This window comes from Dermochelys coriacea, chromosome 5, assembly GCF_009764565.3.
Source record: "Dermochelys coriacea isolate rDerCor1 chromosome 5, rDerCor1.pri.v4, whole genome shotgun sequence".
Lineage (NCBI taxonomy): Eukaryota > Metazoa > Chordata > Testudines > Dermochelyidae > Dermochelys > Dermochelys coriacea.
Genome location: NC_050072.1, coordinates 82391173 through 82414741, shown reverse-complemented (window position 1 = coordinate 82414741; position 23569 = coordinate 82391173). Strand labels below are relative to the sequence as shown.

The window sequence follows — 23569 nt, the reverse complement described above, 5'->3', positions numbered from 1 at the left end:
AGACAAAGATAACACAGAAAGTAACATGCTGTCTTAAATCTCTGAGATATTTAGCTGAAGTTACCAGCATTTCTGAAGTTTACTGCAAAATTGCTCAGCTTGGTATTTTCTATACATTCAATAATAATTTATTTCATATGCTTTTCAATGGGCAGCACCTACAAATCCTTACCTGGTGCCTGCTGTGGGAATATTCACAAAAGCAAGGATTTGCAGGATTGAGACCTAAAGCAGGAGACGGTGACCAATAAACTGAAAGGCTAAAAGCTGTCAAAAACAGGGGTGGTCAAAATATGTCCCGCGGCTCAGATCCAGCCCGTCTAACATTTCTATCCAGCCTTCTCTGCCCCCTTGCGATCTCGAGTCCGGACCGCTAAAAGTCCCACGGCACAGCGAGGCGCTCAGGCAGGCTGCCTGCCTGCTGTGGTCCCACACTGGTCCTGGAAGCGGCAGGCTGCTGCTAGCATGTCCTTGCGTGCCCCTAGCACGGAGGAGGAGAAGGCTCCATGTGTTGCTCCCAGCACCATCCTCACAGCTCTAATGGGAGCTGCAGAGGTGGTGCTTGCAGGCAGACAACATATAGAGACCCGCTCCCCCACCGCAAGGGGCACACAGAAAGTGCCAGTAGCAGCCTGCTGCTTCTGGGAGCACCCCACTGTGCTGCCGGCTTGGAGATGCCTGTGGTAAGCGCCTCCTGGCCGGAGCCTGCACCTCGCACCCCCCCCACCCCAGCCCCCCCGCCCCAGGTCAGAACCCCCTCCTACACCAAACTCCCTCCCAGAGTCCACACCCCTCACTGTCTCCTGCACCACCCCGGAGCTCCTCCTGCACCCATACTCCCTCCCAGATCCTGAACCTACTCCATTAATATAGTAGAAATGTGCAGCCAATGACAACTTACCAAAATTCATGGAGTGGCCCCCCCTACAAAAATTATTGCCCACCCTGGTCTAGAAGCTGTTACATGCTACAAAAGGTACATACACATGAGCCAAAAGGCATCAACAACTGAAACCTGTAGCTACACAATAGTTTCATTGTATGATCTGCATATTTCTTCATATTTCTACAAAAAAAGCATAAATGTGTTTTTAATTCTTATGATTAGATTATGTTAAAAGAAAGTCAAACCAAAGAAAATTCACTTCTATTAAATATAGACATTGTGTAAATTAAGTTTGCAGAACTGGACCTTGGTTTCTCAGTATATCAGCAAGAGAATTAGGCTGGACCAATTACAGAGTTCAGATCCAGATGTAGAACAAAATATTTAACAAAAATATGAAGGGTATTGGATTGGGCCCATCTCTAATGACAAAGTAAGGAAATAGGAGTTTGTAGTAGAAGCGTGTTGGTGGACAAGTTGGTAGAATATTAGGGTAAAAAATGGAATCTGTATACACCCAGTACTGTTTCAATGTCCTGTAATTCCATCAGGGTCAGCAAGCTGGAGTTTATCACTGAGAACAAGATCATTTTATCAGCTCTCAAAAAAGGCAAATGAGAGAATTTAAAAAAAAAGGGGGGGGGAAATGAGCTTGGTTTTAAAAATTAGATGTTTCTAGATTGAATTAGACTGTAGAGCTACATTCATATGTGATACTAATGAGCTTCTGCTTAATCATATTTTAAAAGGTGACATTGTATATTTCCTCTCCAGATATTGATGAATGTAAGGTCATGCCAAACCTGTGTAGAAATGGCCAATGCATCAACACAATGGGTTCCTTCAGATGCTTTTGTAAAGTTGGCTACACCACTGAAATAAGTGGGACATCCTGTGTGGGTAAGGTTATCACTGTAATGTCTGGTTTCAGAGTAGCAGCAGCAGCATTAGTATGTATTCGCAAAAAGAAAAGGAGTACTTGTGGCACCTTAGAGACTAACAAATTTATTAGAACATATGCTCTAATAAATTTGTTAGTCTCTAAGGTGCCACAAGTACTCCTTTTCTTCTTACTGTAATGTCTAGTATTTTTGCTAATCCAACAGATTTTTTAAAAAAATAAAATGTTTATTTTCTTAGTGAAATTCCCAGGTCAATTCTTTAAAGTCTCAGAATACAAAAATTCTCTCTTCCTCTCTTCACAAAATACATTTTTGTCTTCACACTTAGTTTTTAGGGAGCCTTTAGACCTGATTTAGCATATTACAGTTCCTCTAACCTAGTGGTATTTCAGCAACAACATGAAATAGATACCACTGAACTGGCCACTAACCAGAGAAATCATGGTTTGGGGAATAAGCTTTTAGCACATAGAGGCTAATAATTAATTGCTCGAAAGGACACGTCAGGAAGTTACCATTAATTAAGACTAAAGGGACCACAGAGTGGCCCTGAGTGAGAGACTTTGTCTTTAGAAATTAGTTTCACTGTTCTAGCTGATCCTCAAAGCAAATGCACTATTGCTTCAGTTATCCACCCTCTCAGGTTACTTCATTGGTAGCTTGCATCTGTAAAGAAGAGGACAATTAGGAAGCATGGAAAGAATTATGAAAATAATTTGGAAAAATTAGAGATTTATTTGTGCAGCTGTTCAGTAGCATCCTTGTAAGTAAATGAATATTTTTTTACTAATTACTGATTCTCCTACTTAGATCTTGATGAATGCTCCCAGTCTCCAAAACCATGCAACTTTATCTGCAAGAACTCAGAAGGAAGCTACCAGTGCTCATGTCCCCGTGGCTACATCCTGCAAGAGGATGGAAAGACATGTAAAGGTGAAAAAAGTTGTCAGTTACATCTAGATTTGTTATTTTATGGGATGGCTATTTTATAAATACTAGGACTGTCAAGCGATTAAAAAAAATTTAATCACAGTTAATTGCACTGTTAAACAATAATAGAATATCATTTAATTAAATATTTGTGGATGTTTTCTACATTTTCAAATACAACACAGAATACAAGGTGTACAGTGCTCACTTTATAATTATTTTTGATTACAAGCATTTGCACTGTAAAAAACAAGAAATAGTATTACATGAATTGAAAAATACAAGTAATGTAGTGCGAAGGAGTACTTGTGGCACCTCAGAGACTAACAAATATATTTGAGCATAAGCTTTCGTGAGCTGTAGCTCACAAGTGAGCTGTATCTCACGAAAGTTTACGCTCAAATAAATTTGTTAGTCTCTAAGGTGCCACAAGTACTCCTTCTCTTTTTGGGAATACAGAATAACACGGCTGCTACTCTGAAACAAGTAATGTAGTGCAACCACTGAATTTACAAATGTAGAATTGTGCTCAAAAATATGCATTCAAAAATAAAACAATGTAAAATTTTAGAACCTGAAAGTCCACTCAGTCCTATTTCTTGTTCAGCCAATTGCTCAAACAAGTTTGTTTACATTTGCAGGAGATAATGCTGCCTGCTTCTTGTTTACAATGTCACCTGAAAATGAGAACAGGCATTCTCATGGCACTATTGTAGCTGGTGTGGCAAGATATTTATGTGATAGATGCACTAAAGATTTATATGTCCTTTCATGCTTCAACCACCATTCCAGGGGACATGCATCCATGCTGATGACAGGTCAGGCTCGATAACAATCCAAAGCAGTGCGGACTGATGCATGTTCATTTTCATTATCTGAGTCAGATGCCACCAGCAAAAGGTTGATTTTCTGGTTAGTATTCTGATTTGGTGGTTCGTGTTCTGTAGTTTCTGCATCAGAGGGTTGCTCTTTTAAGATTTCTGAAAGCATGCTCCACACCTCATCCCTCTCAGATTTTGGAAGCCACTTCAGATTCTTAAACCTTGGGTCAAGTGCTGTAGCTATCTTTAGAAAACTCACATTGGTACCTTCTTTACGTTTTGTCAAAGTGTTCTTAAAATAAGTAACGTGTGCTGGATCATCATCCGAGGCTGCTATAACATGACATATATGGCAGAATGCGGGTAAAACAGAGCAGGGAACATACAATTCTCCCCTGAGGAGTTTAGTCACAAATTTAATTAACACATGATTTTTTTAATGAGTGTCATCAGCATGGAAGCATGAAGGGGTACATGAATGTTTAGCATATCTGGCACATAAAGACCTTACAATGCTAGCTACCAAACTGCCATGCAAATGCCTGTTCTCACTTTCTGGTGATATTGTAAATCAAAAGAGGGCAGCATTATCGCCTGTAAATGTAAACAAACTTGATTGGCTGAACAAGAAGTAGGACTGAATGGACTTGTAGGCACTGAAGTTTTACATTGTTTTGTTTTTGAGTGCAGTTATTATTGAACAAAAAGATCTACATTTGTAAATTGCACTACAGTACTTGTATGAGGTGAATTGAAAAATACTATTTCTTTTATCATTTTTACAGTGCAAATATTTATAATAAAAATAATACACACTTTGATTTCAATTACAACACAGAATACAATATATATGAAAATGTAGAAAAACATCCAAAATATTTAATAAATTTCAATTGGTAGTCTGTTGTTTAATAGTGTGATGAAAACTGAAATTAAATGTTTTAATCCTGATTAATTTTTTTTGAGTTAATCACACGAGTTAGCTGCAATTAATCTACAGCCCTAATAAATACCCTCAACTCTAAGAGGTGATATAACAGCTGCAGCTCCCAGGGAAATCTTTGGTCCAAAGTCAGTGTGATATAGAAGGTGGTATATATTGCATGTCAGGTATAAGTGGTGTATAAATTTTATACCAAGTTGAATGCCAAATTCATGGGTTTGAAAAAAAACAAACAGTAGAATGACTCAGGAAAAGCCTTGCACTAATTCCAATTGCAGGAGGAAGCTAATGCTAATTTACCCGAGGTGCATGATGGTCAGAAAATGAGTGGCTAACAGGCCTGATTTGCCACTTCATTTCACTAGTTCTACATGTGTAACTTTGTTACTTCAAGTTAAATTTACACTAGGATAAAAATTGGTGTTAATAGAGTAGAGAATCAGGGACAACACTATTTAACTTGCTCCAGCATGTACTTCCCTGATTAATATGGATTTATGCTTCAAGTGATAAAGAAATTAATATTAAGTTAAAAAGGAAGTACTTTCACATGATGATCTTGTTTAAAGAGAACAAACATGGTTACATCTTATTCACGTAGTCTTACTAAGAGAAATCTGCTACTTTCAGATCTTGATGAATGTCAAACCAAACAACATAACTGCCAGTTCCTCTGTGTCAACACCCTTGGGGGCTTCACATGTAAATGTCCACCGGGCTTCACTCAACATCACACTGCTTGTATTGGTAAGAACACGTTAACACTAAGTTTCTGTACATTTCTCTTTGTTATCAAACAAGGGCAATACTTAATATGAGCCTATTTATTTTGTACCACAGATTTATTAATATACAGACTATTTTATTTCTCAATAGTTCAAAAAGGCAGATAATTATGAAAAGCAAAAATATCTGAAGCGCATCTACAATAAGCATTTTTGTAGTGACTATTTGTAGGGAGTTACTGTATATTAATTCTAAATGTACCCACATGAAGACAAGGGTAAAATATTAAAATCTGACTTTAAAAAAAAAAATCAAAAACAGATTGAAGAATTTTTTCTTTCCCTTGATAGCTACAGATGTCTTTAAAAACTTCAGCATATATATTTTACCAATTAAAGCTATCCTCATGTGTAGTGTACACAGTGGGTCAAAGGTTCAAAAGACGCTCCTTTTTCCTCAGCCAATCTGTACCTGTATTTTGCACCAGAGACTGAATCACAGTACAAGCACAAATATTTGAATATTTATGGCTCTAAGTCTGCAAATTAAGTAATTAGATTGGCAAATTTAGTAGGTGCAAACTACACCTACAAAAAGGTATGAATATTTACCCTGTATGTGTAACCTCTTAACCCGTCCCTTATGTACTTTCTTTCTCCTCCTGTATCTGTAGAAATATTTTTTGTTAAAAATCACTGCATTTTTTTCTAGATAACAATGAGTGTGGTTCACAGCCATCACTTTGTGGATCAAAAGGAATCTGTCAAAACACTCCTGGAAGTTTCAGCTGCGAGTGTCAGAGAGGCTTCTCTCTGGATTCTACTGGATTAAACTGTGAAGGTAAATTTTGAAAGCCATACATTCTCTGCTAAGGCAGAAATCTGCAGTTTGTTCTTATACAAGTAGTCCTACTGAAGTCAAATGGAATAGTTGCGTGAGTTGCAGCATCAGGTACTTAGCCTTAGAGCAGACAAGGAGGAAAAAAAGATTTGTATCGACAATTTACTTACCCTACTGTTTTGTTGTACACACTCACAGTTCAATTTGCAAGTAGTAGCATAAGCAGAACCCTGAGTACTCTGCAACAAAATAAGAACTAAACTTCTCAGCTGCAGCCCCCACATTCCATTGCAACAGTAATGTATACTATCTCCATAAAATACCCTTCATTCCTGCCCCCCCACACCTGCAAACATACCCAGTTTAGCTCATCATTGAAAATATTCAGAAGACATGTATACCAATTATTTCTGAAGCTAAGGTTTAAAGTTTTGCTCTCCTGGCAGCGCAGCTTTACTCCCTTAGTCTCAGCTCTAATGTTATCCAGGCAGCCCAGCTCAGAACCAGTTTCCCAGCCCTTCCTTTCATGTGCACCAAGGAAGTGGGGAGCAATTTATCTTCTCAGTTACTACACATTTTTTTTCAGGCAGCCTAACTGCTTGCCTATACTCCTGGGAGCAAGCTGGACTCCAGTTCTGGCTCCATGGAGCAGTGTAAATATTTAACAGAAAAATTTTGGTTTTAACCAATTTTGCAACTCAACAAATGTTCAGTTTGGAAATTGTCAAAACAACACATTTTGACATTTTTAAATGGAAACATTTCTGTTTCAAATTAGAGTAATTTTTGTAAATGGTTTAAATTCAAAGTTTCAGTTGACCCAAACCAACATTTTTTCCAATTTTCTCTTCCCAAAAATATGATATTTCAACTTGCCATCCCCATTCCAAATGGAAAACAATTTTCTGACAAGCTCTAACTGAAAAACAGTTCCTTTGTAGGAAAATTAGAGTATAGGTGGCAGCTGCAGCCAGATCCCAACAGGGCAGCACAAACAGAGAGTACTGGTGCCTGATGGCAGTAAAGTGAAAAGTTCCACGGCAGAAATGCTGAATTCTCTGGTATCTTGGAAACAAGCCAAATTCCATGGCTATTATTTTAGGCTCTTACCAGGCTCAGGCAGGTGACACTGCATCAGTAAATCTTTAAAAAAAAAAAAAAAAAAAAAAAAGAACAGATTATAATCTTCACAACCGTAAGCACTAGAAACACTCTCTTTTATATGAAAATTGGGATTTTGAAGCAATTTTCCACAGGAATCTTAGAATATGCATGGCCCCAGGGGTAGGATTTTAGCTTGAAATGTGTGACAATAAAATAAAGCAACTTTTTAGAATATGATAAAAAGTGTTTTCCCAGTAACTGTTCATAAATGGCTGGAATAGGAAGAGTCAGACATAAACATGTTAAGGTGTTCTAAACCAATGTTTCATCCCTTTTTTCTACAAGATAAATACCATGTGAGTGCTCTCTTTTGCTCATAGTGAATATGATGCTAACCATTTACTTACACAATGTTGGAGTTTTTTTTACAGTGTAATACACAAAAGCTAGAGCAATTAAAAGACTGCAGTGTCAATCACCACAAACAATATTTGAGTTTCAAGCACTGCAAGTCTGCCTCAAATTTTTGGAGATCACGAGTAGTAAATTACATTTCCAATTACAAGATAGAGAAATATAGTTGGGAGTTTGATATTCTAGTGAACACAGTATACTTTTCCCGATATTCATTAGGCTGCTTACAACTTGCTGTTAGGTGAAACTTTTAATTAATATGCATATTTTTTAAAATAGGAGACTTTCATACAGAAAGAAAAGGAGTACTTGTGGCACCTTAATTTATTTGAGCATAAGCTTTCGTGAGCTACAGCTCACTTCATCGGATGCATTCAGTGGATCCGATGAAGTGAGTTGTAGCTCATGAAAGCTTATGCTCAGATAAATTTGTTAGTCTCTAAGGTGCCACAAGTACTCCTTTTCTTTTTGCGAACACAGACTAACATGGCTGCTACTCTGAAACCTTTCATACAGAAGTGTTTTCTTGCCTTCTCTTTTCCCTTATGGCAATCCTCTTCACCTTTCTTCACACATAGCCCTGGAACCTTTTAATTTGGCTTTCCTCACTGCGTATAGATAAACAAATTAGTTGACCTCTCTGCTTATTTTACATGTTTGTATTTCTAAGTGCCTTTCAGGCTAGCAACAACAACAAAAAGTCCTTGCAAAGCAAATTATTGGAAACTGGATGTATGTCCTCTTGTGACTGGCAGCCTAGAGAAGTCTTGGCACGTAGTCCCCGTTCTGGAGGAAGTTCTGATAATATTATTTAATGATTCTAAATCTAGTTCTACAGAGTTTGTGGAAGTCTGCAAGCAGTCCTGCAAATTCCTGCACACTTCGCTCACAACTGCCACTCGTAGGTTCCCCTCTATTGAAGCAAAACATCCCAGATGCATTACTATGTTCAAAGGCTTTGTTTTCAATTCAGACAGCATATTGGAACATAACACACTGACGCAGCTTTCATTAAGAGCTTCTTGCCTGTTTGCAATAAAAAAAAAAAGTGGATTTGCATCCTAGATGCACACAATGGTCATAAGGGTAACATTTCCAAAAAGCACCCAAGTGACTTAAGAGCCTATGTTCCTGACTCACTTTTGAAAAATGGGACAGACTCCCAAATCATGTAGGCACGTCTCAAAATTTTATGGAGCTCCTGGACTCCATGGGACATTGAAAACCCTGCAATTTGTCCTACGCGCATTCAATGTTTTTCAAGCCATTGGATAGTTTATACAGCAATTACATAACTTGATAATCGCACTTAATGGATATAATAGTTATCTGACGGAACATAGTTACTAAAGTCACAAATCTTAAAGAGAACATCGGGATTGTGCCCTATAGAACCTACTCCTGCTAGGTACTGAACATCGGCCTCCCAGGAAACACTCAGCACTCTGCAGTATCAGATCCTGTGCACGTATCCAATACTTACCAAACACGCCATATGTAGTTACCGTGCATGGGCCCAGTCTTGCAACTCTTATGAAAGCAAATAGTTCCATAAACTTCATCTGAACTTACTAGTGTGTGTAAAGAGCCAAATTAAAGATGCAGCTTCAAGCTTGGGTGAAGAATCTTCTATGGATAAAGTATGGTCCTTTAATTATAGTTATTGAAATAAGTTGTGTGTAGTAGTTGTGTGGGGTTGGTTTGCTTACTTGTTGTAGGCAGTTTGTGTATCCATTTCTTCTTCCACATTTTACTTTTTTTTTTTTTTTTGGACGGGGGAGCAGATGTGAATGAATGTGATGGAAACCACAGGTGCCAACATGGCTGCCAGAACATCCTGGGTGGCTACAGATGTGGGTGCCCACAAGGATACATTCAACATTATCAGTGGAATCAGTGCGTGGGTAAGAATGATTTCCTTTTGACCCAGATGTTACATAACAATGATGAAACACTTAGATTTTCAAAAACCCTATGAACATCTTTTAGGTTCAGAGGTACCTACATTAAACTTGTGTAGATCCTCTCTGACTTACGAAGTTGAGAGGGGTATAGTTACATCAAATCATGTCAGCTGACTTACTGCCTTGCAATGGGAGGGAAAGACACAAAAATTCAAGATAATTTCCACGGAAGACCTGTAAAGCCCTTACTAGGAAAGAGTTAGCACTTTAGTCAATAGCTGTAAAGTGCTAAACAGACTCAGATAACCACACTATGTACAAACCTTTCAGTTGATAGAATAGCAACAATAGAAGCAAATAAAATTAAATAAAGAAAAGATTAACCATAATGAGTCTCCCCCCTCCTCCCAAGCACTCAGGATTCTGTAAAACAGAATTAGCAAGAATACAATAAAAACATAATAGAACACCATATTTTTCAAATACAAAGACAAATAGATGATGTGATCCATATTTCTTTTAAGGGCAAGAAGGGAAGGAAAGATGATCAAATGTAAGGTCAGCAGTACCCACTCAATAATATTTTTGGGAGAAAAAACTTTTTTAAAAGTGGAGAGGGATGAAATTACAACTTCACTTCAAAATCACAGATTCATATCTATCTCAAGGTTTGTAATGATAGAGATTTTCCTTATGGAAAAATCCTATGGATAAAAGCAATGTGGCTTAATGTAAATTCTATAGCAATCTACAGAAATGAGTACAAATGTCACCTTTTTTTAAAAACTATCCTGCAGCAGGGATTAAAAAAAAGTTATGCCAGAGCTAGATGTCAAAAGAAAATAAGAGATAGTTACAAAAAGACCTATAGAAAACTAATAATCAATTCTATATGATATTTCCAGAAGGGTTACCATTTGATACCCATTTGTTTGGTAATCTATGGCAGTGGTTTTCAACCTTTTTTCATTTGTGGACCCCTCAAATATTTCGTATGAAGGTACAGATCCCTTCTTAGATGTAGTCTGCAGACCCCCAGGGTCTGCAGACCACAGGTTGAAAACCACTAATCTATGGTATAGGGAATGAGTTGGTGTTTTCAATCTAGTAGAGAAGTTAAGAACTGAATGTGAATTACTAAAGAGGCAGGTTTCAGAGTAGCAGCCGTGTTAGTCTGTATTTGCAAAAAGAAAAGGAGTACTTGTGGCACCTTAGAGACTAACAAATTTATTAGAGCATAAGCTTTCGTGAGCTACAGCTCACTAAAGAGGCAGTTATTCTAGCCATTTGAAGTATTTTGGTTCAAGTTTGAGTATATTGGCAGAGCAGTGCATATTCCACAGCCCATTCTGTATTTGTTCTCATAAGAAACAGAAGATATTCGCATCCAGGACTGTCAGGCCAATAGTCACACACAATTCACTTTTTAAAGAACCAAAGATGCATAAAGTTTATAGCATTTAATTTAAACGATAAAAAGGATCTCAGAAATGCTTATATTGAGCAGATTGTTAGTTTTTCAATTAGTTTTAATGTATCCACTTATAATAAAAGTTTACATTTTTACAGTATTCGGTGTTTTGTCTGGAACTTCACCAACCGGAAAGCTCTATAAACCATCATTTCTGATCTTCATTGAAATTCTAGTTTAGTCCGGTTGGTGTGGGCCAGCAGAGAGTTTGGGCCCGGGAGGAGGTACGGAGCTCTGCCCCAAATGCTGCCTCCACAGCTCCCATTGGCTAGGAACCTTGGACAATGGGAGCTGCAGGAGTGGCACCTGCAGACGGAGGCAGCACACAGAGCCACCTGCTGTGCATCTAGGAGCAGCCAGGGAGCCACCTTAGGTGAGCGCCCCCTGAATCCAGCAATCCGCGCCCCGAGCCGCCTCCTGTCCCCAAACTCCCTTCCCAAGACTGCACACCGCATCCAAGCACAGCACCCAAATTCCCTCCCTCTTAGTTAACTGGCATTTTTCACTTACCGGCACCTCCCATTCCCCTAGCATGCCGGATAAAACAGCTTTTACTGTATATTGTAGATAGAAGAATCAAATAGCATGAAAATAGGATTGATAATTATTTCACATTGTTTTTATAAATTACAAGAATGGATATGCATTATACGAAGAAATGGGAAATTTAAAAAACTAGTGTACAAATGACAACAAAAATGATTTTTAAAATACCAAAAACTTCAATTTTTCGAAGCCAGACATCAGAACAGCAAGAAGGCTGTAAGAAAATGGGACAGCAACAATGTTCAGTTCAAGAGAATTCACTAGGATCTAAAAATGAGTACTCTAGATACTCTAGATTTGAAAGTGCTCTGAGAAACTTTCAGTATCTAGTGAGGAGAGTTATTTAAGATTCCAAAAGGCAGTAGAAGAACCTAATAAAGTGGGGGAAACCCAATAAAAGCTCATTCATTTTAACCTCTCTTGATGCATTTATAGTCTGTAGCTATTCATGAACACTCCATTCATATGTGAAATCAGTTAGGTTCAAAAAGTTTAGAGCCTAAGGGACCTTGTCAAATTTTTTTTGTGGGGAGGGGTTTACGAAGAATTGAATCATTTCCATTGCTCTGCTGCTGTTTTTTGAATAGTATGTTTGTCTCTCCAGTGGACATTTTGAGTACATCATGATTTGACTATTGTGGAAATAGTTTGAAAATCCAGTTTAAAAATTTTAATGGGACTCTCAAGTATGGTAAAGAGTCATATCATCATATGCTTTAAAATGACCTAATATAGATCTACAAAAACAGGATATACCAGAGGGAAGTGAAGGTGCAAAAAAGTGCTAAATTCATGACGATGTTTAAAACAGTCTTAAGTATTACTTCAAGTATTATTCCTACACATTGCAATTTCAGAATTATTTTTCTATGGAATCACTTCATGTGGTGCACCTCAATGTAAACGATAAGATTAACTTCTATTACATAGTAATTTGTCTGCATACCACAGCTGCACAGACACGGAGAAATTCTTACTGTTTTATAGAAACAGCTTTTTCTCCCTTGTTCATTTTGTTGCTGTATATCTGATTTAGTTTCCCAATTAGGAAAGATATTCCACATATAAATTTCAGATCTAATTATATCAAAACAACACAACCTGGTTACAAATCTACCAAATGTGCTTTTGTTGGCAACATTCCAGCTCTGCTAAAAATGGCAATAAAATACCAAATAAACTTGTGCCAAATATAATTTCTTGAAGCATTTTTAAAACTATGTGCTGTTTAGGATATTTTAATGAACAGAAATATAGTATATTTGTATACATATTTTTAACATGTTCATGCAGGATTCTTGTTACACCTAATTTCTCTCCAGTGAGATACAAAGTAAATTGTGATCAAGGATTCTAGAGTCATGTGAAGCTTGCCCTACCAATGTATCTCTCTCTCTCACTGAGGAAAAAGCAAATATGGCCTTGTGTGTTAAGGCACGGAATATGAAATTTCTGGTTGTGACTTGCATTGTGTGTTTGAGTGAGTCAGTTATTTGCTCTGTGACTCAATTCCCCAGCTGTAAAATGGGGATGTTAATATTTTCCCTACCTCCCAAAGGTTTTATAAGGATAATCCTTGGGAAGCACTCCCATATTGCAGTGATTGGGCTAGATACATACCTAGGTAGACTAACTTCCATATCCAATGGATGAACATTTGGTGACTTGCACAACAATTCATGCGGCAGATCAGAATGACACTGCTGTCTCTTCTGGGAGTTTCCATAAAATCCAGATGAGGATAATTTACTTGATTATCCCCCAGTGTGCTCTCTTTTTACGTAAGGGTTTACTTATAGCCTGTCAAAACAAATTAAAGAGAAGATGATGAGATGCCCAAACAGCCATTCCATTAATACTCTGTGTGTGTGAGAAGCTCTGGTTTCTTTCTTTTAGAATATTCTAAATCCCCCACCCCCTCCTGAGTAAAATAGTTAAGATCATCCAGGTCCTGCAATAGAATTATGGGTGAAGCACTTAGTCTTCGCATGAACTCAAATGGCTTTATTTTAAGGGTTGGGGAAACCACAAAAGTACTCTTTTCCACAACAGATTTATCCTCACTAATAGTATGCTAGGGGGAAATGTGGTGTTGGTGGAAAGAAAAAAAAAGAACAGCAAAGAACATGATCCTGAACTGGCCGAAAACATCTCAGTGGAAATTTGAGTTTATTACTTCCAAAATACAGAGTTGAGGGCCTCTGCAGGATTTGATACCTAGCTACTGTCAGAGATGGATCAGTGGTGTAGTAATTTCTAAGAAGGAGGCTGAGCCTGGGCTAATTTGAATGTCAGGGTGTGAGGGGAGGCTTACAGCTTGTATTTGTAGTAAGAGTTGCAAGTTGGGAAGGACTACATTTGGCACATGCCCAGACCCTGTGTGGGGCATTAGAAATTCTAGCAATAAATATTTTTCCCTCCCTGGACATCATAAGCTGTTTATGACTACAATCTGCCACGATGGTATCTTCTCATCTGGATAAACAATCATTTATTTTGCTTATTAGATGAAAATGAATGTACCAACCCTAATGCTTGTGGCACCGCTTCCTGCTACAACACACTCGGAAGTTACAAGTGCACTTGTCCATCTGGATTTTCTTATGACCAGTTCTCTAGTGCATGCCATGATGTGAATGAGTGTTCCTCCACTAAAAATCCCTGCAATTACGGCTGTTCCAACACAGAAGGTGGTTATCTCTGTGGCTGCCCTCCTGGATACTACAGAGTTGGACAAGGGTGAGTCTCTTCCTCCCTCTCACAAACACCCTTTCTCCACAACACTTATGATGATTGTATAACACGTTGTAATAAGTGGTCACCATAAAAAGCAATGGCTACCAAAGCAAGGGCTGCAGAAAACGCAGTTGGCAACCGAACTAATGCAGGAGCACACAGGGCCTCCAACACCTCTGCATGCTACAGTCCATACAGCCCTATGGCAGTCTCTACAGTAGGCCTGAAGAAGGTGGATTTGGGGCAAAGGCAAGCCACGAGATGGTTCAAGGCCAGCATGTTTGGAGCCATGCAGATCCACTGGCCTAACCTGTCTTTCAGGGTCATGTAGAAGGCCTCGGGTGCTACAGAAGTCACTGAGGAGACACTGCACCAGTGCTATGTGCCCTGCCTCTGGGTTGGAGAAAGAATTCCAAGCCTATCTACATAGTTCTTCTGTGTACCACCCATATACTTAGGTTGTGCATAAGAACAAGGAATTGCTTATAGGTCTGTGGTACATAAGAAACAAAAGTATGGGTTTGTGTGTGTTCACTGCAAAAGAGCATCATCTAGCACATGAGCAAAATTAAGTAATACAATAACTCCTCACTTAAAGTCATCCCAGTAGTTGCTGATCAATTAGAGAACATGCTCGTTTAAAGTTGCGCAGTGCTCCCTTATAACGTTGTTTGGCAGCCACCTGCTTTGTCCACTGCTTGCAGAGAGAGCAGCCCATTCGAGCTAGCTGGTGGGGGCTCAGAACCAGAATGGACCGGAAGCTCCCCGCAGTTCCCTGCGCGGCAGCTGCCCAGCAGGCTATCAATTACCAGCAGTTCATCTGTCCCACCTGTGCTGCTCCTGCCCTCTGCCTTGGAGATGCTCCCAGGAGCCTCTTGCTTGCTGTGCGGGGGGGAAAGAAGGGTGCTAATGTCAGGGTGTCTCCCTCCCCCCGGCTCCTACCCCCCACTTATCCCATCTCCATAGAGCAGGTGGGGACACAATAGGGCTCAGGATGGAAGGAGCTTGCTAGCAGCTGCTGTCTCAACTTGTTTCAGAGTAGCAGCCGTGTTAGTCTGTATTCGCAAAAAGAAAAGGAGTACTTGTGGCACCTTATAGACTAACAAATTTATTAGAGCATAAGCTTTCGTGAGCTACAGCTCACTTCATCGGATGCATTTGGTGGAAAAAACAGAGGAGAGATTTATATACACACACACAGAGAACATGAAACAATGGGTTTATCATACACACTGTAAGGAGAGTGATCACTTAAGATAAGCCATCACCAACAGCAGGGGGGGGAAAGGAGGAAAACCTTTCATGGTGACAAGCAGGTAGGCTAATTCCAGCAGTTAACAAGAATATCAGAGGTTTCAGAGTAGCAGCCGTGTTAGTCTGTATTCTCAAAAAGAAAAGGAGTACTTGTGGCACCTTAGAGACTAACAAATTTATTAGAGCATAAGCTTTCGTGAGCTACAGCTCACTTCATCGGATGCATTTGGTGGAAAAAACAGAGTAGAGATTTATATACACACACACAGAGAACATGAAACAATGGGTTTATCATACACACTGTAAGGAGAGTGATCACTTAAGATAAGCCATCACCAACAGCAGGGGGGGGAAGGAGGAAAACCTTTCATGGTGACAAGCAGGTAGGCTAATTCCAGCAGTTAACAAGAATATCAGAGGAACAGTGGGGGGTGGGGTGGGAGGGAGAAATACCATGGGGAAATAGTTTTACTTTGTGTAATGACTCATCCATTCCCAGTCTCTATTCAAGCCTAAGTTAATTGTATCCAGTTTGCAAATTAATTCCAATTCAGCAGTCTCTCGTTGGAGTCTGTTTTTGAAGCTTTTTTGTTGAAGTATAGCCACTCTTAGGTCTGTGATCGAGTGACCAGAGAGATTGAAGTGTTCTCCAACTGGTTTTTGAATGTTATAATTCTTGACGTCTGATTTGTGTCCATTCATTCTTTTACGTAGAGACTGTCCAGTTTGGCCAATGTACATGGCAGAGGGGCATTGCTGGCACATGATGGCATATATCACATTGGTAGATGCGCAGGTGAAGGAGCCTCTGATAGTGTGGCTGATGTGATTAGGCCCTATGATGGTATCCCCTGAATAGATATGTGGACAGAGTTGGCAACGGGCTTTGTTGCAAGGATAGGTTCCTGGGTTAGTGGTTCTGTTGTGTGGTGTGTGGTTGCTGGTGAGTATTTGCTTCAGATTGGGGGGCTGTGTGTAAGCAAGGACTGGTCTATCTCCCAAGATCTGAGAGAGCGATGGCTCGTCCTTCAGGATAGGTTGTAGATCCTTGATGATGCGTTGGAGGGGTTTTAGTTGGGGGCTGAAGGTGATGGCTAGTGGCGTTCTGTTGTTTTCTTTGTTGGGCCTGTCCTGTAGTAGGTGACTTCTGGGTACTCTTCTGGCCCTGTCAATCTGTGTGACCAGAGTGACCACTCTTAGGTCTGTGATCGAGTGACCAGAGAGATTGAAGTGTTCTCCAACTGGTTTTTGAATGTTATAATTCTTGACGTCTGATTTGTGTCCATTCATTCTTTTACGTAGAGACTGTCCAGTTTGGCCAATGTACATGGCAGAGGGGCATTGCTGGCACATGATGGCATATATCACATTGGTAGATGCGCAGGTGAACGAGCCTCTGATAGTGTGCACTTCAATCTCTCTGGTCACTCGATCACAGACCTAAGAGTGGCTATACTTCAACAAAAAAGCTTCAAAAACAGACTCCAACGAGAGACTGCTGAATTGGAATTAATTTGCAAACTGGATACAATTAACTTAGGCTTGAATAGAGACTGGGAATGGATGAGTCATTACACAAAGTAAAACTATTTCCCCCTGGTATTTCTCCCTCCCACCCCACCCCCCACTGTTCCTCTGATATTCTTGTTAACTGCTGGAATTAGCCTACCTGCTTGTCACCACGGAAGGTTTTCCTCCTTTCCCCCCCCTGCTGTTGGTGATGGCTTATCTTAAGTGATCACTCTCCTTACAGTGTGTATGATAAACCCATTGTTTCATGTTCTCTGTGTGTGTGTATATAAATCTCTCCTCTGTTTTTTCCACCAAATGCATCCGATGAAGTGAGCTGTAGCTCACGAAAGCTTATGCTCTAATAAATTTGTTAGTCTATAAGGTGCCACAAGTACTCCTTTTCTTTTTGTCTCAACTTGCTGATCTACTTAAAAGGGCAGTGTACTTAGAGTGGGGTCAGCATACTTAAAGGGGCAGTGCACGTCTCTCACTCACACACAGGGTGTATGTCTCTGTCTCTCTGCCATGTTGTCTCCCCTCCCTCCATTCATGCTGCCTTGTAGAGTGTGAGGCTACATTAACAATGTGTTAACCCTTGAGGGCTCAGCCGAGTGCTAGTTCATCATTTAGCAGTAAGGCATTCCCTGGGAAATATCCCACCCTCTTACTCCACCACCTCAACCAAGCTTCACAGTCATCATTGCTGGGTATAGTATTACATTAAATTGTTTGTTTAAAACTTATACTGTGTGTGTGTGTGTGTATATAAATATAAAAAAATAGTCTTTTGTCTGGTGAAAAAAATTTCCCTGGAACCTAACCCTCTCCCCCCCCATTTACATTAATTCTTATGGGGAAATTGGATTCACTTAACATTGTTTTCACTTAACATTGTTTCACTTAAAGTAGCATTTTTCAGGAACATGGCAGAGAGAGAGACAGAGACATACATCATGTGTGTGAGTGAGAGATGCGTAAGTACAACGTTAAGTAAGGAGTTACTGTAGCTGTCATTCCCCTTTTGGTGGCAGTACATTGTGTATTTGGAGCACTTTTCCAAATGGTATGGGGATATTCCTCATCTAATTGTATCTTTCCTTTGAAGGAACATCTATACAATTATTAGTAAGGAATATCTATTGCACTGATCAACCCAAAGACAAAGCAGAAAAAGAGAGAATGAATAATACAAAATGAATATAATAGCTCATTAGCTTGAAATAGTAGTCAGAAGATTTACTTTGGATGCCAAATTTCCTGTTGGAGATCTATTCTTTGTAATATATTAGTGTTCTGTATATTGAGAATTAGGGAGCTCTATAATGGTCCCTGGCAACAGATAACTATCCTTTTTTCAGCATGTTACACTATACAGGACAAATTTAAAAAAATTATTCCACAGACATCCTGGGGGGAAATGGAGCTATTGTGTAACAGTGCAAGGGATTACGTGGGCTTTTCCCCCATCTAAATGAGGAGGACATAAAACTGAAGTGAAAAGAAAAACGTTATCTGTCTATGAACATTTTGAGAAATGGATCACTCATATGATCATCCCTATTCAACAGCCATTGTGTCTCAGGAATGGGATTTAACAAAGGCCAGTACCTCCCTCTGGGTGGAGATGTAGATGAAGAAAATGCTTTGTCCCCTGAAGCATGTTATGAATGCAAAATCAATGGTTACTCCAACAAAAACAGCAGGAGGAAAAGAAGTGTGAATGAAACTGAGCAAGCGGAGGTGAGTGAATACCGTAACAAACTATCTAATATATATACTTAACACTGTCCTGGAATCAGAACTACTCCCTGGTATGTCAAACACTACACAGCTGACACAAGGAGGGGTGAAGTTCTATTACCAAAGTCATTTTGAAGTTCCAGATGACTATCCTGTGCAGCATTCTGTAGTCACAACAGTGCAGGCTTATGTGGCCATCGAGTTTTTACAATATGATTAGCTTATAAACCTGAGCTATTTGTATATGTGTTTAAGGGTAAATCATATTGTGATGTAATTGCCAATACCAGAGAACCACACTTCTGGATCCGGCTCGAGACTTTCCTTCTGTGTTAGTGTATTTTTGACAAATGGAAATGAAGAGATGGGATCAGTGGTTGACTCCCACCACAGGATATATTTTGGGCATGTTCCCTTGTTTTTGTCAATTTTTACTGAGATAGCAAGAAGCCTTAGGGCAAAAAGCACACCTATTAGGTTATGTAGCGCCAGTTTGGGAGACAGACTGCCCATTACAGTGTGTACTGCTCAAGAGCTTCCCCTACTGCTTACAGCATCCTGCAGCAAATTAGTGGTTGTCTGTATTCCAGGATGTTGTTTTAAGGCAGTAATAAGAAAATATTGATTTGGTTTAAAAAAAAAAAAAAGCAACCAAGGGATATAAATCTTCTCATAGTTTTTACAAGGGCTCTGATTGAAGATGAAAAGCATTATGGACGATTAAAGTAAGTTTTTACTGCTAGATTTACATACAGTAGTAGTGATTAAGTTTTACATAAGCAAACCTTGGAGCTCCTCAGCCAGACCATAACCCTGACATAAGGAGTTAGTATTCCCACTCTCTGGTCCACAAAAGGTTGGTCATAGCATAGAAGTGGCCTCGACCACTTCCGGAGAGGAGGGCTGTAGCATAGCATTGTTCAAATGTTGATCCATGGATTGGCTTTGATGGCAGTTTCTGAAGAGCTTGTTAGTGCTGCCATCCCTGTCGTACAAGGGGTTGTATGTGGACTCTGCCTTAGTGACAAGAAAGTAGAATGTGGAATGAAAACATCTGAATTTTACCTATATATCTCAGCAAAGAGGAGAGCCTTTTGTGCATGTCTAAGATAAAACATGCTTTTGCTAAGGAGTCCAATGAAATAGTGGCAAAAAGAGGAGAATGAATGTCCTCATTTAGATCTGGGGGGGGGGAGCATCAGTTAGCTACATTAACAATTATAAGAGAAAAGTGGTTTCTTGGACTTAATACTTCTGATGATGATGTACAAACAGTTACCTGGTGACAGTTTGGTACCACCTAAGTCATTACTATCTAATGTGTTCATCTGGTTATCAAGCTATCCAGTTATTTATGTTCCATTCATAGCAGTGGAACGTACAAGCACCTTCCAAAAAAGTAAAAAATCCCCTCATACAGCATTAATTTCTCATCTAGTTCACTGTACCCTAGTCTCATTACTATAGCTCTCACATGGCAGTAAGCCATATTGTTATCTGGTGCTATTAGTCTTATATGAAATCCCTAATTTACTTTGGAATTTTCACAACATATTTTGTTTGGAAAAAAAAAAAGTTGGGATTGTCTGGGTCTTGTTGGCTAGCCCCATGCCTGAGGTTCAATGAACAACTTGTCGGAGCACCTGCAGCCACCCTCAATTTGCTTTGTTTACAGTGCATAATAATATGTAGTGTGATAGGATTTGACCCTTTTTGATGGCACCCTGTTCCCACTGTTATCAATGCAGAAGGACTTGAACTGGTAAAGTTCTGCTGTGCAGCATGAGAATAGTGGGTACCCCAGTCATTTCCTGAGAAGCACAGATCTATCAAAAAGAGAGAAGCAAGGAAAAGACGTTCCCAAGAAGTCACAGCCTTTTATAGCTCTTTCATTAGATGAACAGTTTTCACCAACAACCACCTGCCTTTTGTTATAACAAAGCTATTAGATTAATCTATCTTCTCCCCCACCCCATATGTATTCACATCAAACACACTGGGGCAAATTCAAACTCCATTTATGTTACATCAAAGCAAAATTTCCCCCTTTGGGAGGATCAGTGTGCTAGTAGTGCAGATTTTTTTTCACTACTCTTATCTTATCTTACTCTTATCACTGTCAGCTGCTGAACATAGTTTCTCAAATGCCAGGATGTAGACTCTCACTAAAGCTTCTATACAGAAAACATTGTTCAAAGAACTTCCAGTATAGCAGTTCAGGGTTCCAGTCTGTTTCCATAATCTTTCACAGTGAAGTATGATCAGGTATTTAGAACAGGTTGGAAAGTGGGATACTTCCTGTTTCTTTTCTGCAGAGTTAAACCAGGACTCTTTGGAGCAAGCATGAAATGATGTAAACTCTGAGGCAAGTTTGAAATCTGAATCGTCTGTGGACTTGGGGCTGTAACTTTAATTATTCTGTAAAACCTGAGTGAGAAGCCTTAAAGATTTACAGGGTGTGTTATGAGGAACTGAGTAGTTCTCCCAGCTGGAAAGGATTTATAAAGGGCTTCTTTCACAGCTTCAGTTTTTGAGAGAGGAATTAAACTGTTACTAATCAAACTCATTAATTTGCATTGCTTTAGGAATAATATAGACTGTGTGTGTGTCTCTCTCTCTCCAACTATCCTTTTCTCTTTCACTTCAGATTGAGCAGATTAGCTTGGAAAGTTTAGACATTGACTCTCCTTTGAAGATGAGGTTGAACTTCTCTGAGCTTGGTAATAAAGAACACATTCTAGAACTCATGCCAGCTATACAGCCCCTTACCAACCATGTCCGCTACATCATCTCCCACAGCAACGACTATGGCATCTTTCAAATCCATCAGAGGGATGGATTTAGTTACCTGCACACAGCTAAGAAAAAGTCAGTGCCTGGCACTTACACACTGGAAATCACTAGCATTCCTCTATACAAGAAGAAGGAGCTAAAGAAACTGGAAGATAGCAATGAGGACAACTACCTCCTAGGAGAGCTTGGAGAAGTGCTCAAAATGAGACTGTGGATTGAACTCTATTAGCCACCTCTTCTAGACTTAATCCAGTTCTTGAATCACTTCTGTTCATCTATTTATCCACCTGAGCATGTCTACTTTTCAAAAGCTTTAAGGAGTCATTGGACTTAATTTTTTAAAAGGAAAAAAAAAAAGACCTCTATCTTTCCATCCTGCCAAGACTGCAGAATGACCCTTGCAGGAGGAATGACTGACTCTGCCATGGTCAAAAGTTTGATTACAAGGGCAACCATGGTTACTGTATCCTTTATATAACCTCAATTTAAAGTATATTAAAACTAAAGTTCAAGAGGTCAACACATGGCACTAAATGGCACAAAAATGTGAACAATTTTTTCCTGTTAGCAGTCTGTAACACTTTGGGTATTTTGCTATAGGTGCTAATTAAAAAAATATAGATGTTTATTTATTTTAATGCAGTAATATATGGAGAAATTACAAACTATGTAAACAAAAGGGAAACTCATTTGTTTTTCTTCAGATTTATAAATTTGAGCTATTTTAGAGGTATTCTTAAAAAAAAAATCCAGTAGATTTGAAAAAGGTTTCCTTTTGTTTGTGTGCCAGTTATCCAAATACTTTTAAAAAAATATTTCCATGCTATTACCAGTGCTCTTTCAGCTCTGACACCATCCGCTAAAAGACATTTAAAAGTACGCTTCAAAAATATTGAGTATTCAAAAAAAAAGTCTTAAATGACTAGAATTACAACATTAGTCTCTGTAAAGATGATTCTCTCTCACTGCCGGTCATTAGGACTTTATTCTATATCAGCCATATGAAATAATGGAAGCTGAGGCACAACCGCTGTAGCAAAATACCTTGACTGCTTGTGATACCATTAGCATTGCAGGCCAACCTGTACTGTATTTCCTTCCGATAACCTCAAGATACCACATGTGCTACCACAACACCTCATTCTCACAAAAGGTGCTCTACATACTTGCATTACTGTAGGCAGCTGGAAAAAAAAAAGTATTTCCTTTGAAGGGAACACCTGATGTTTCACTCTGTTTGGTGCTGGCTTGGATTAATGGTGCATTTACTAGGATTGAGCTGTTTCAGGACTGCCATATGTGCAAACTAATTATGCAGTGCAGACCAGGAAAATATATTTGAAATCATTTTTTTTTAGAACTTTCATTAATACTGTAGTTATACACCATATGCCTCATTTTATCCTAGCCTATTTTGTAAGAAAGATGTTTGTACATGACATTTAGTTTTCTTTAGCAATTTTTTTAATGTTGTACCATTCTGTGTTACATGTATGTCTCCATGGTGCTGCTTTTTTTTTTTTTTTTTTTTTTTTTGACAGCTGGTGCCTGTAACTCGTCATAGAACAGAACCTCATTATGTGAAACAGCCAAAGCACATGCGGACTCCAGGTGTATTTCAGTCATGTAGCCATGCTGACCAAAGTTTAGTTACAAGTTACACTTTGTTGGGTTTTTGGGAAGGAAAACCCTTCTAAATTTTAAATCAACTGTTTGTGAGATTTATATTTTTTATTTGTAGGTCTGTATCACTATGACAAAACTTTTCTTGCAATAAAGCTTATTTTGGGGTAGGTGTCTTGAATTGTACTTGTATTTTAAAAGAGAACACCTGCATAACTGCATAGTTGGATGGTGTCACTAATGAATGGCAGAAACAGCAGTCAGTGTAGGTGCATTCTTCCCCTGGCTGGATACTAACTAGGTTTTTCAAGACACACTGGGGAACTATGCTAAATATTCTGTCCTGGCATGTGTTGAATTAATTAATTTATCCCACAACATTAGAAAAACCTAGGTCCTAAGTCTGTCTCCCTTACACTGCTGT

General features: G+C 39.1%; 1 protein-coding gene across 1 annotated transcript in view; it reads left to right on the top strand.

The window, feature by feature from the left end:
* FBN2 (fibrillin 2) overlaps positions 1-23315 on the top strand; it is a 247169-nt gene extending 223854 nt beyond the window's left edge. The window contains exons 58-65 of the mRNA XM_038402837.2: positions 1661-1786; positions 2599-2721; positions 5113-5229; positions 5920-6048; positions 9351-9470; positions 13995-14226; positions 18558-18729; positions 21377-23315. Of these exons, the coding sequence (XP_038258765.1) occupies positions 1661-1786; positions 2599-2721; positions 5113-5229; positions 5920-6048; positions 9351-9470; positions 13995-14226; positions 18558-18729; positions 21377-21751 (1394 nt within the window). The 3' untranslated portion in view covers positions 21752-23315. The remainder of the gene's footprint in view (positions 1-1660; positions 1787-2598; positions 2722-5112; positions 5230-5919; positions 6049-9350; positions 9471-13994; positions 14227-18557; positions 18730-21376) is intronic.
* The last annotated feature ends 254 nt before the right edge of the window (positions 23316-23569 follow it).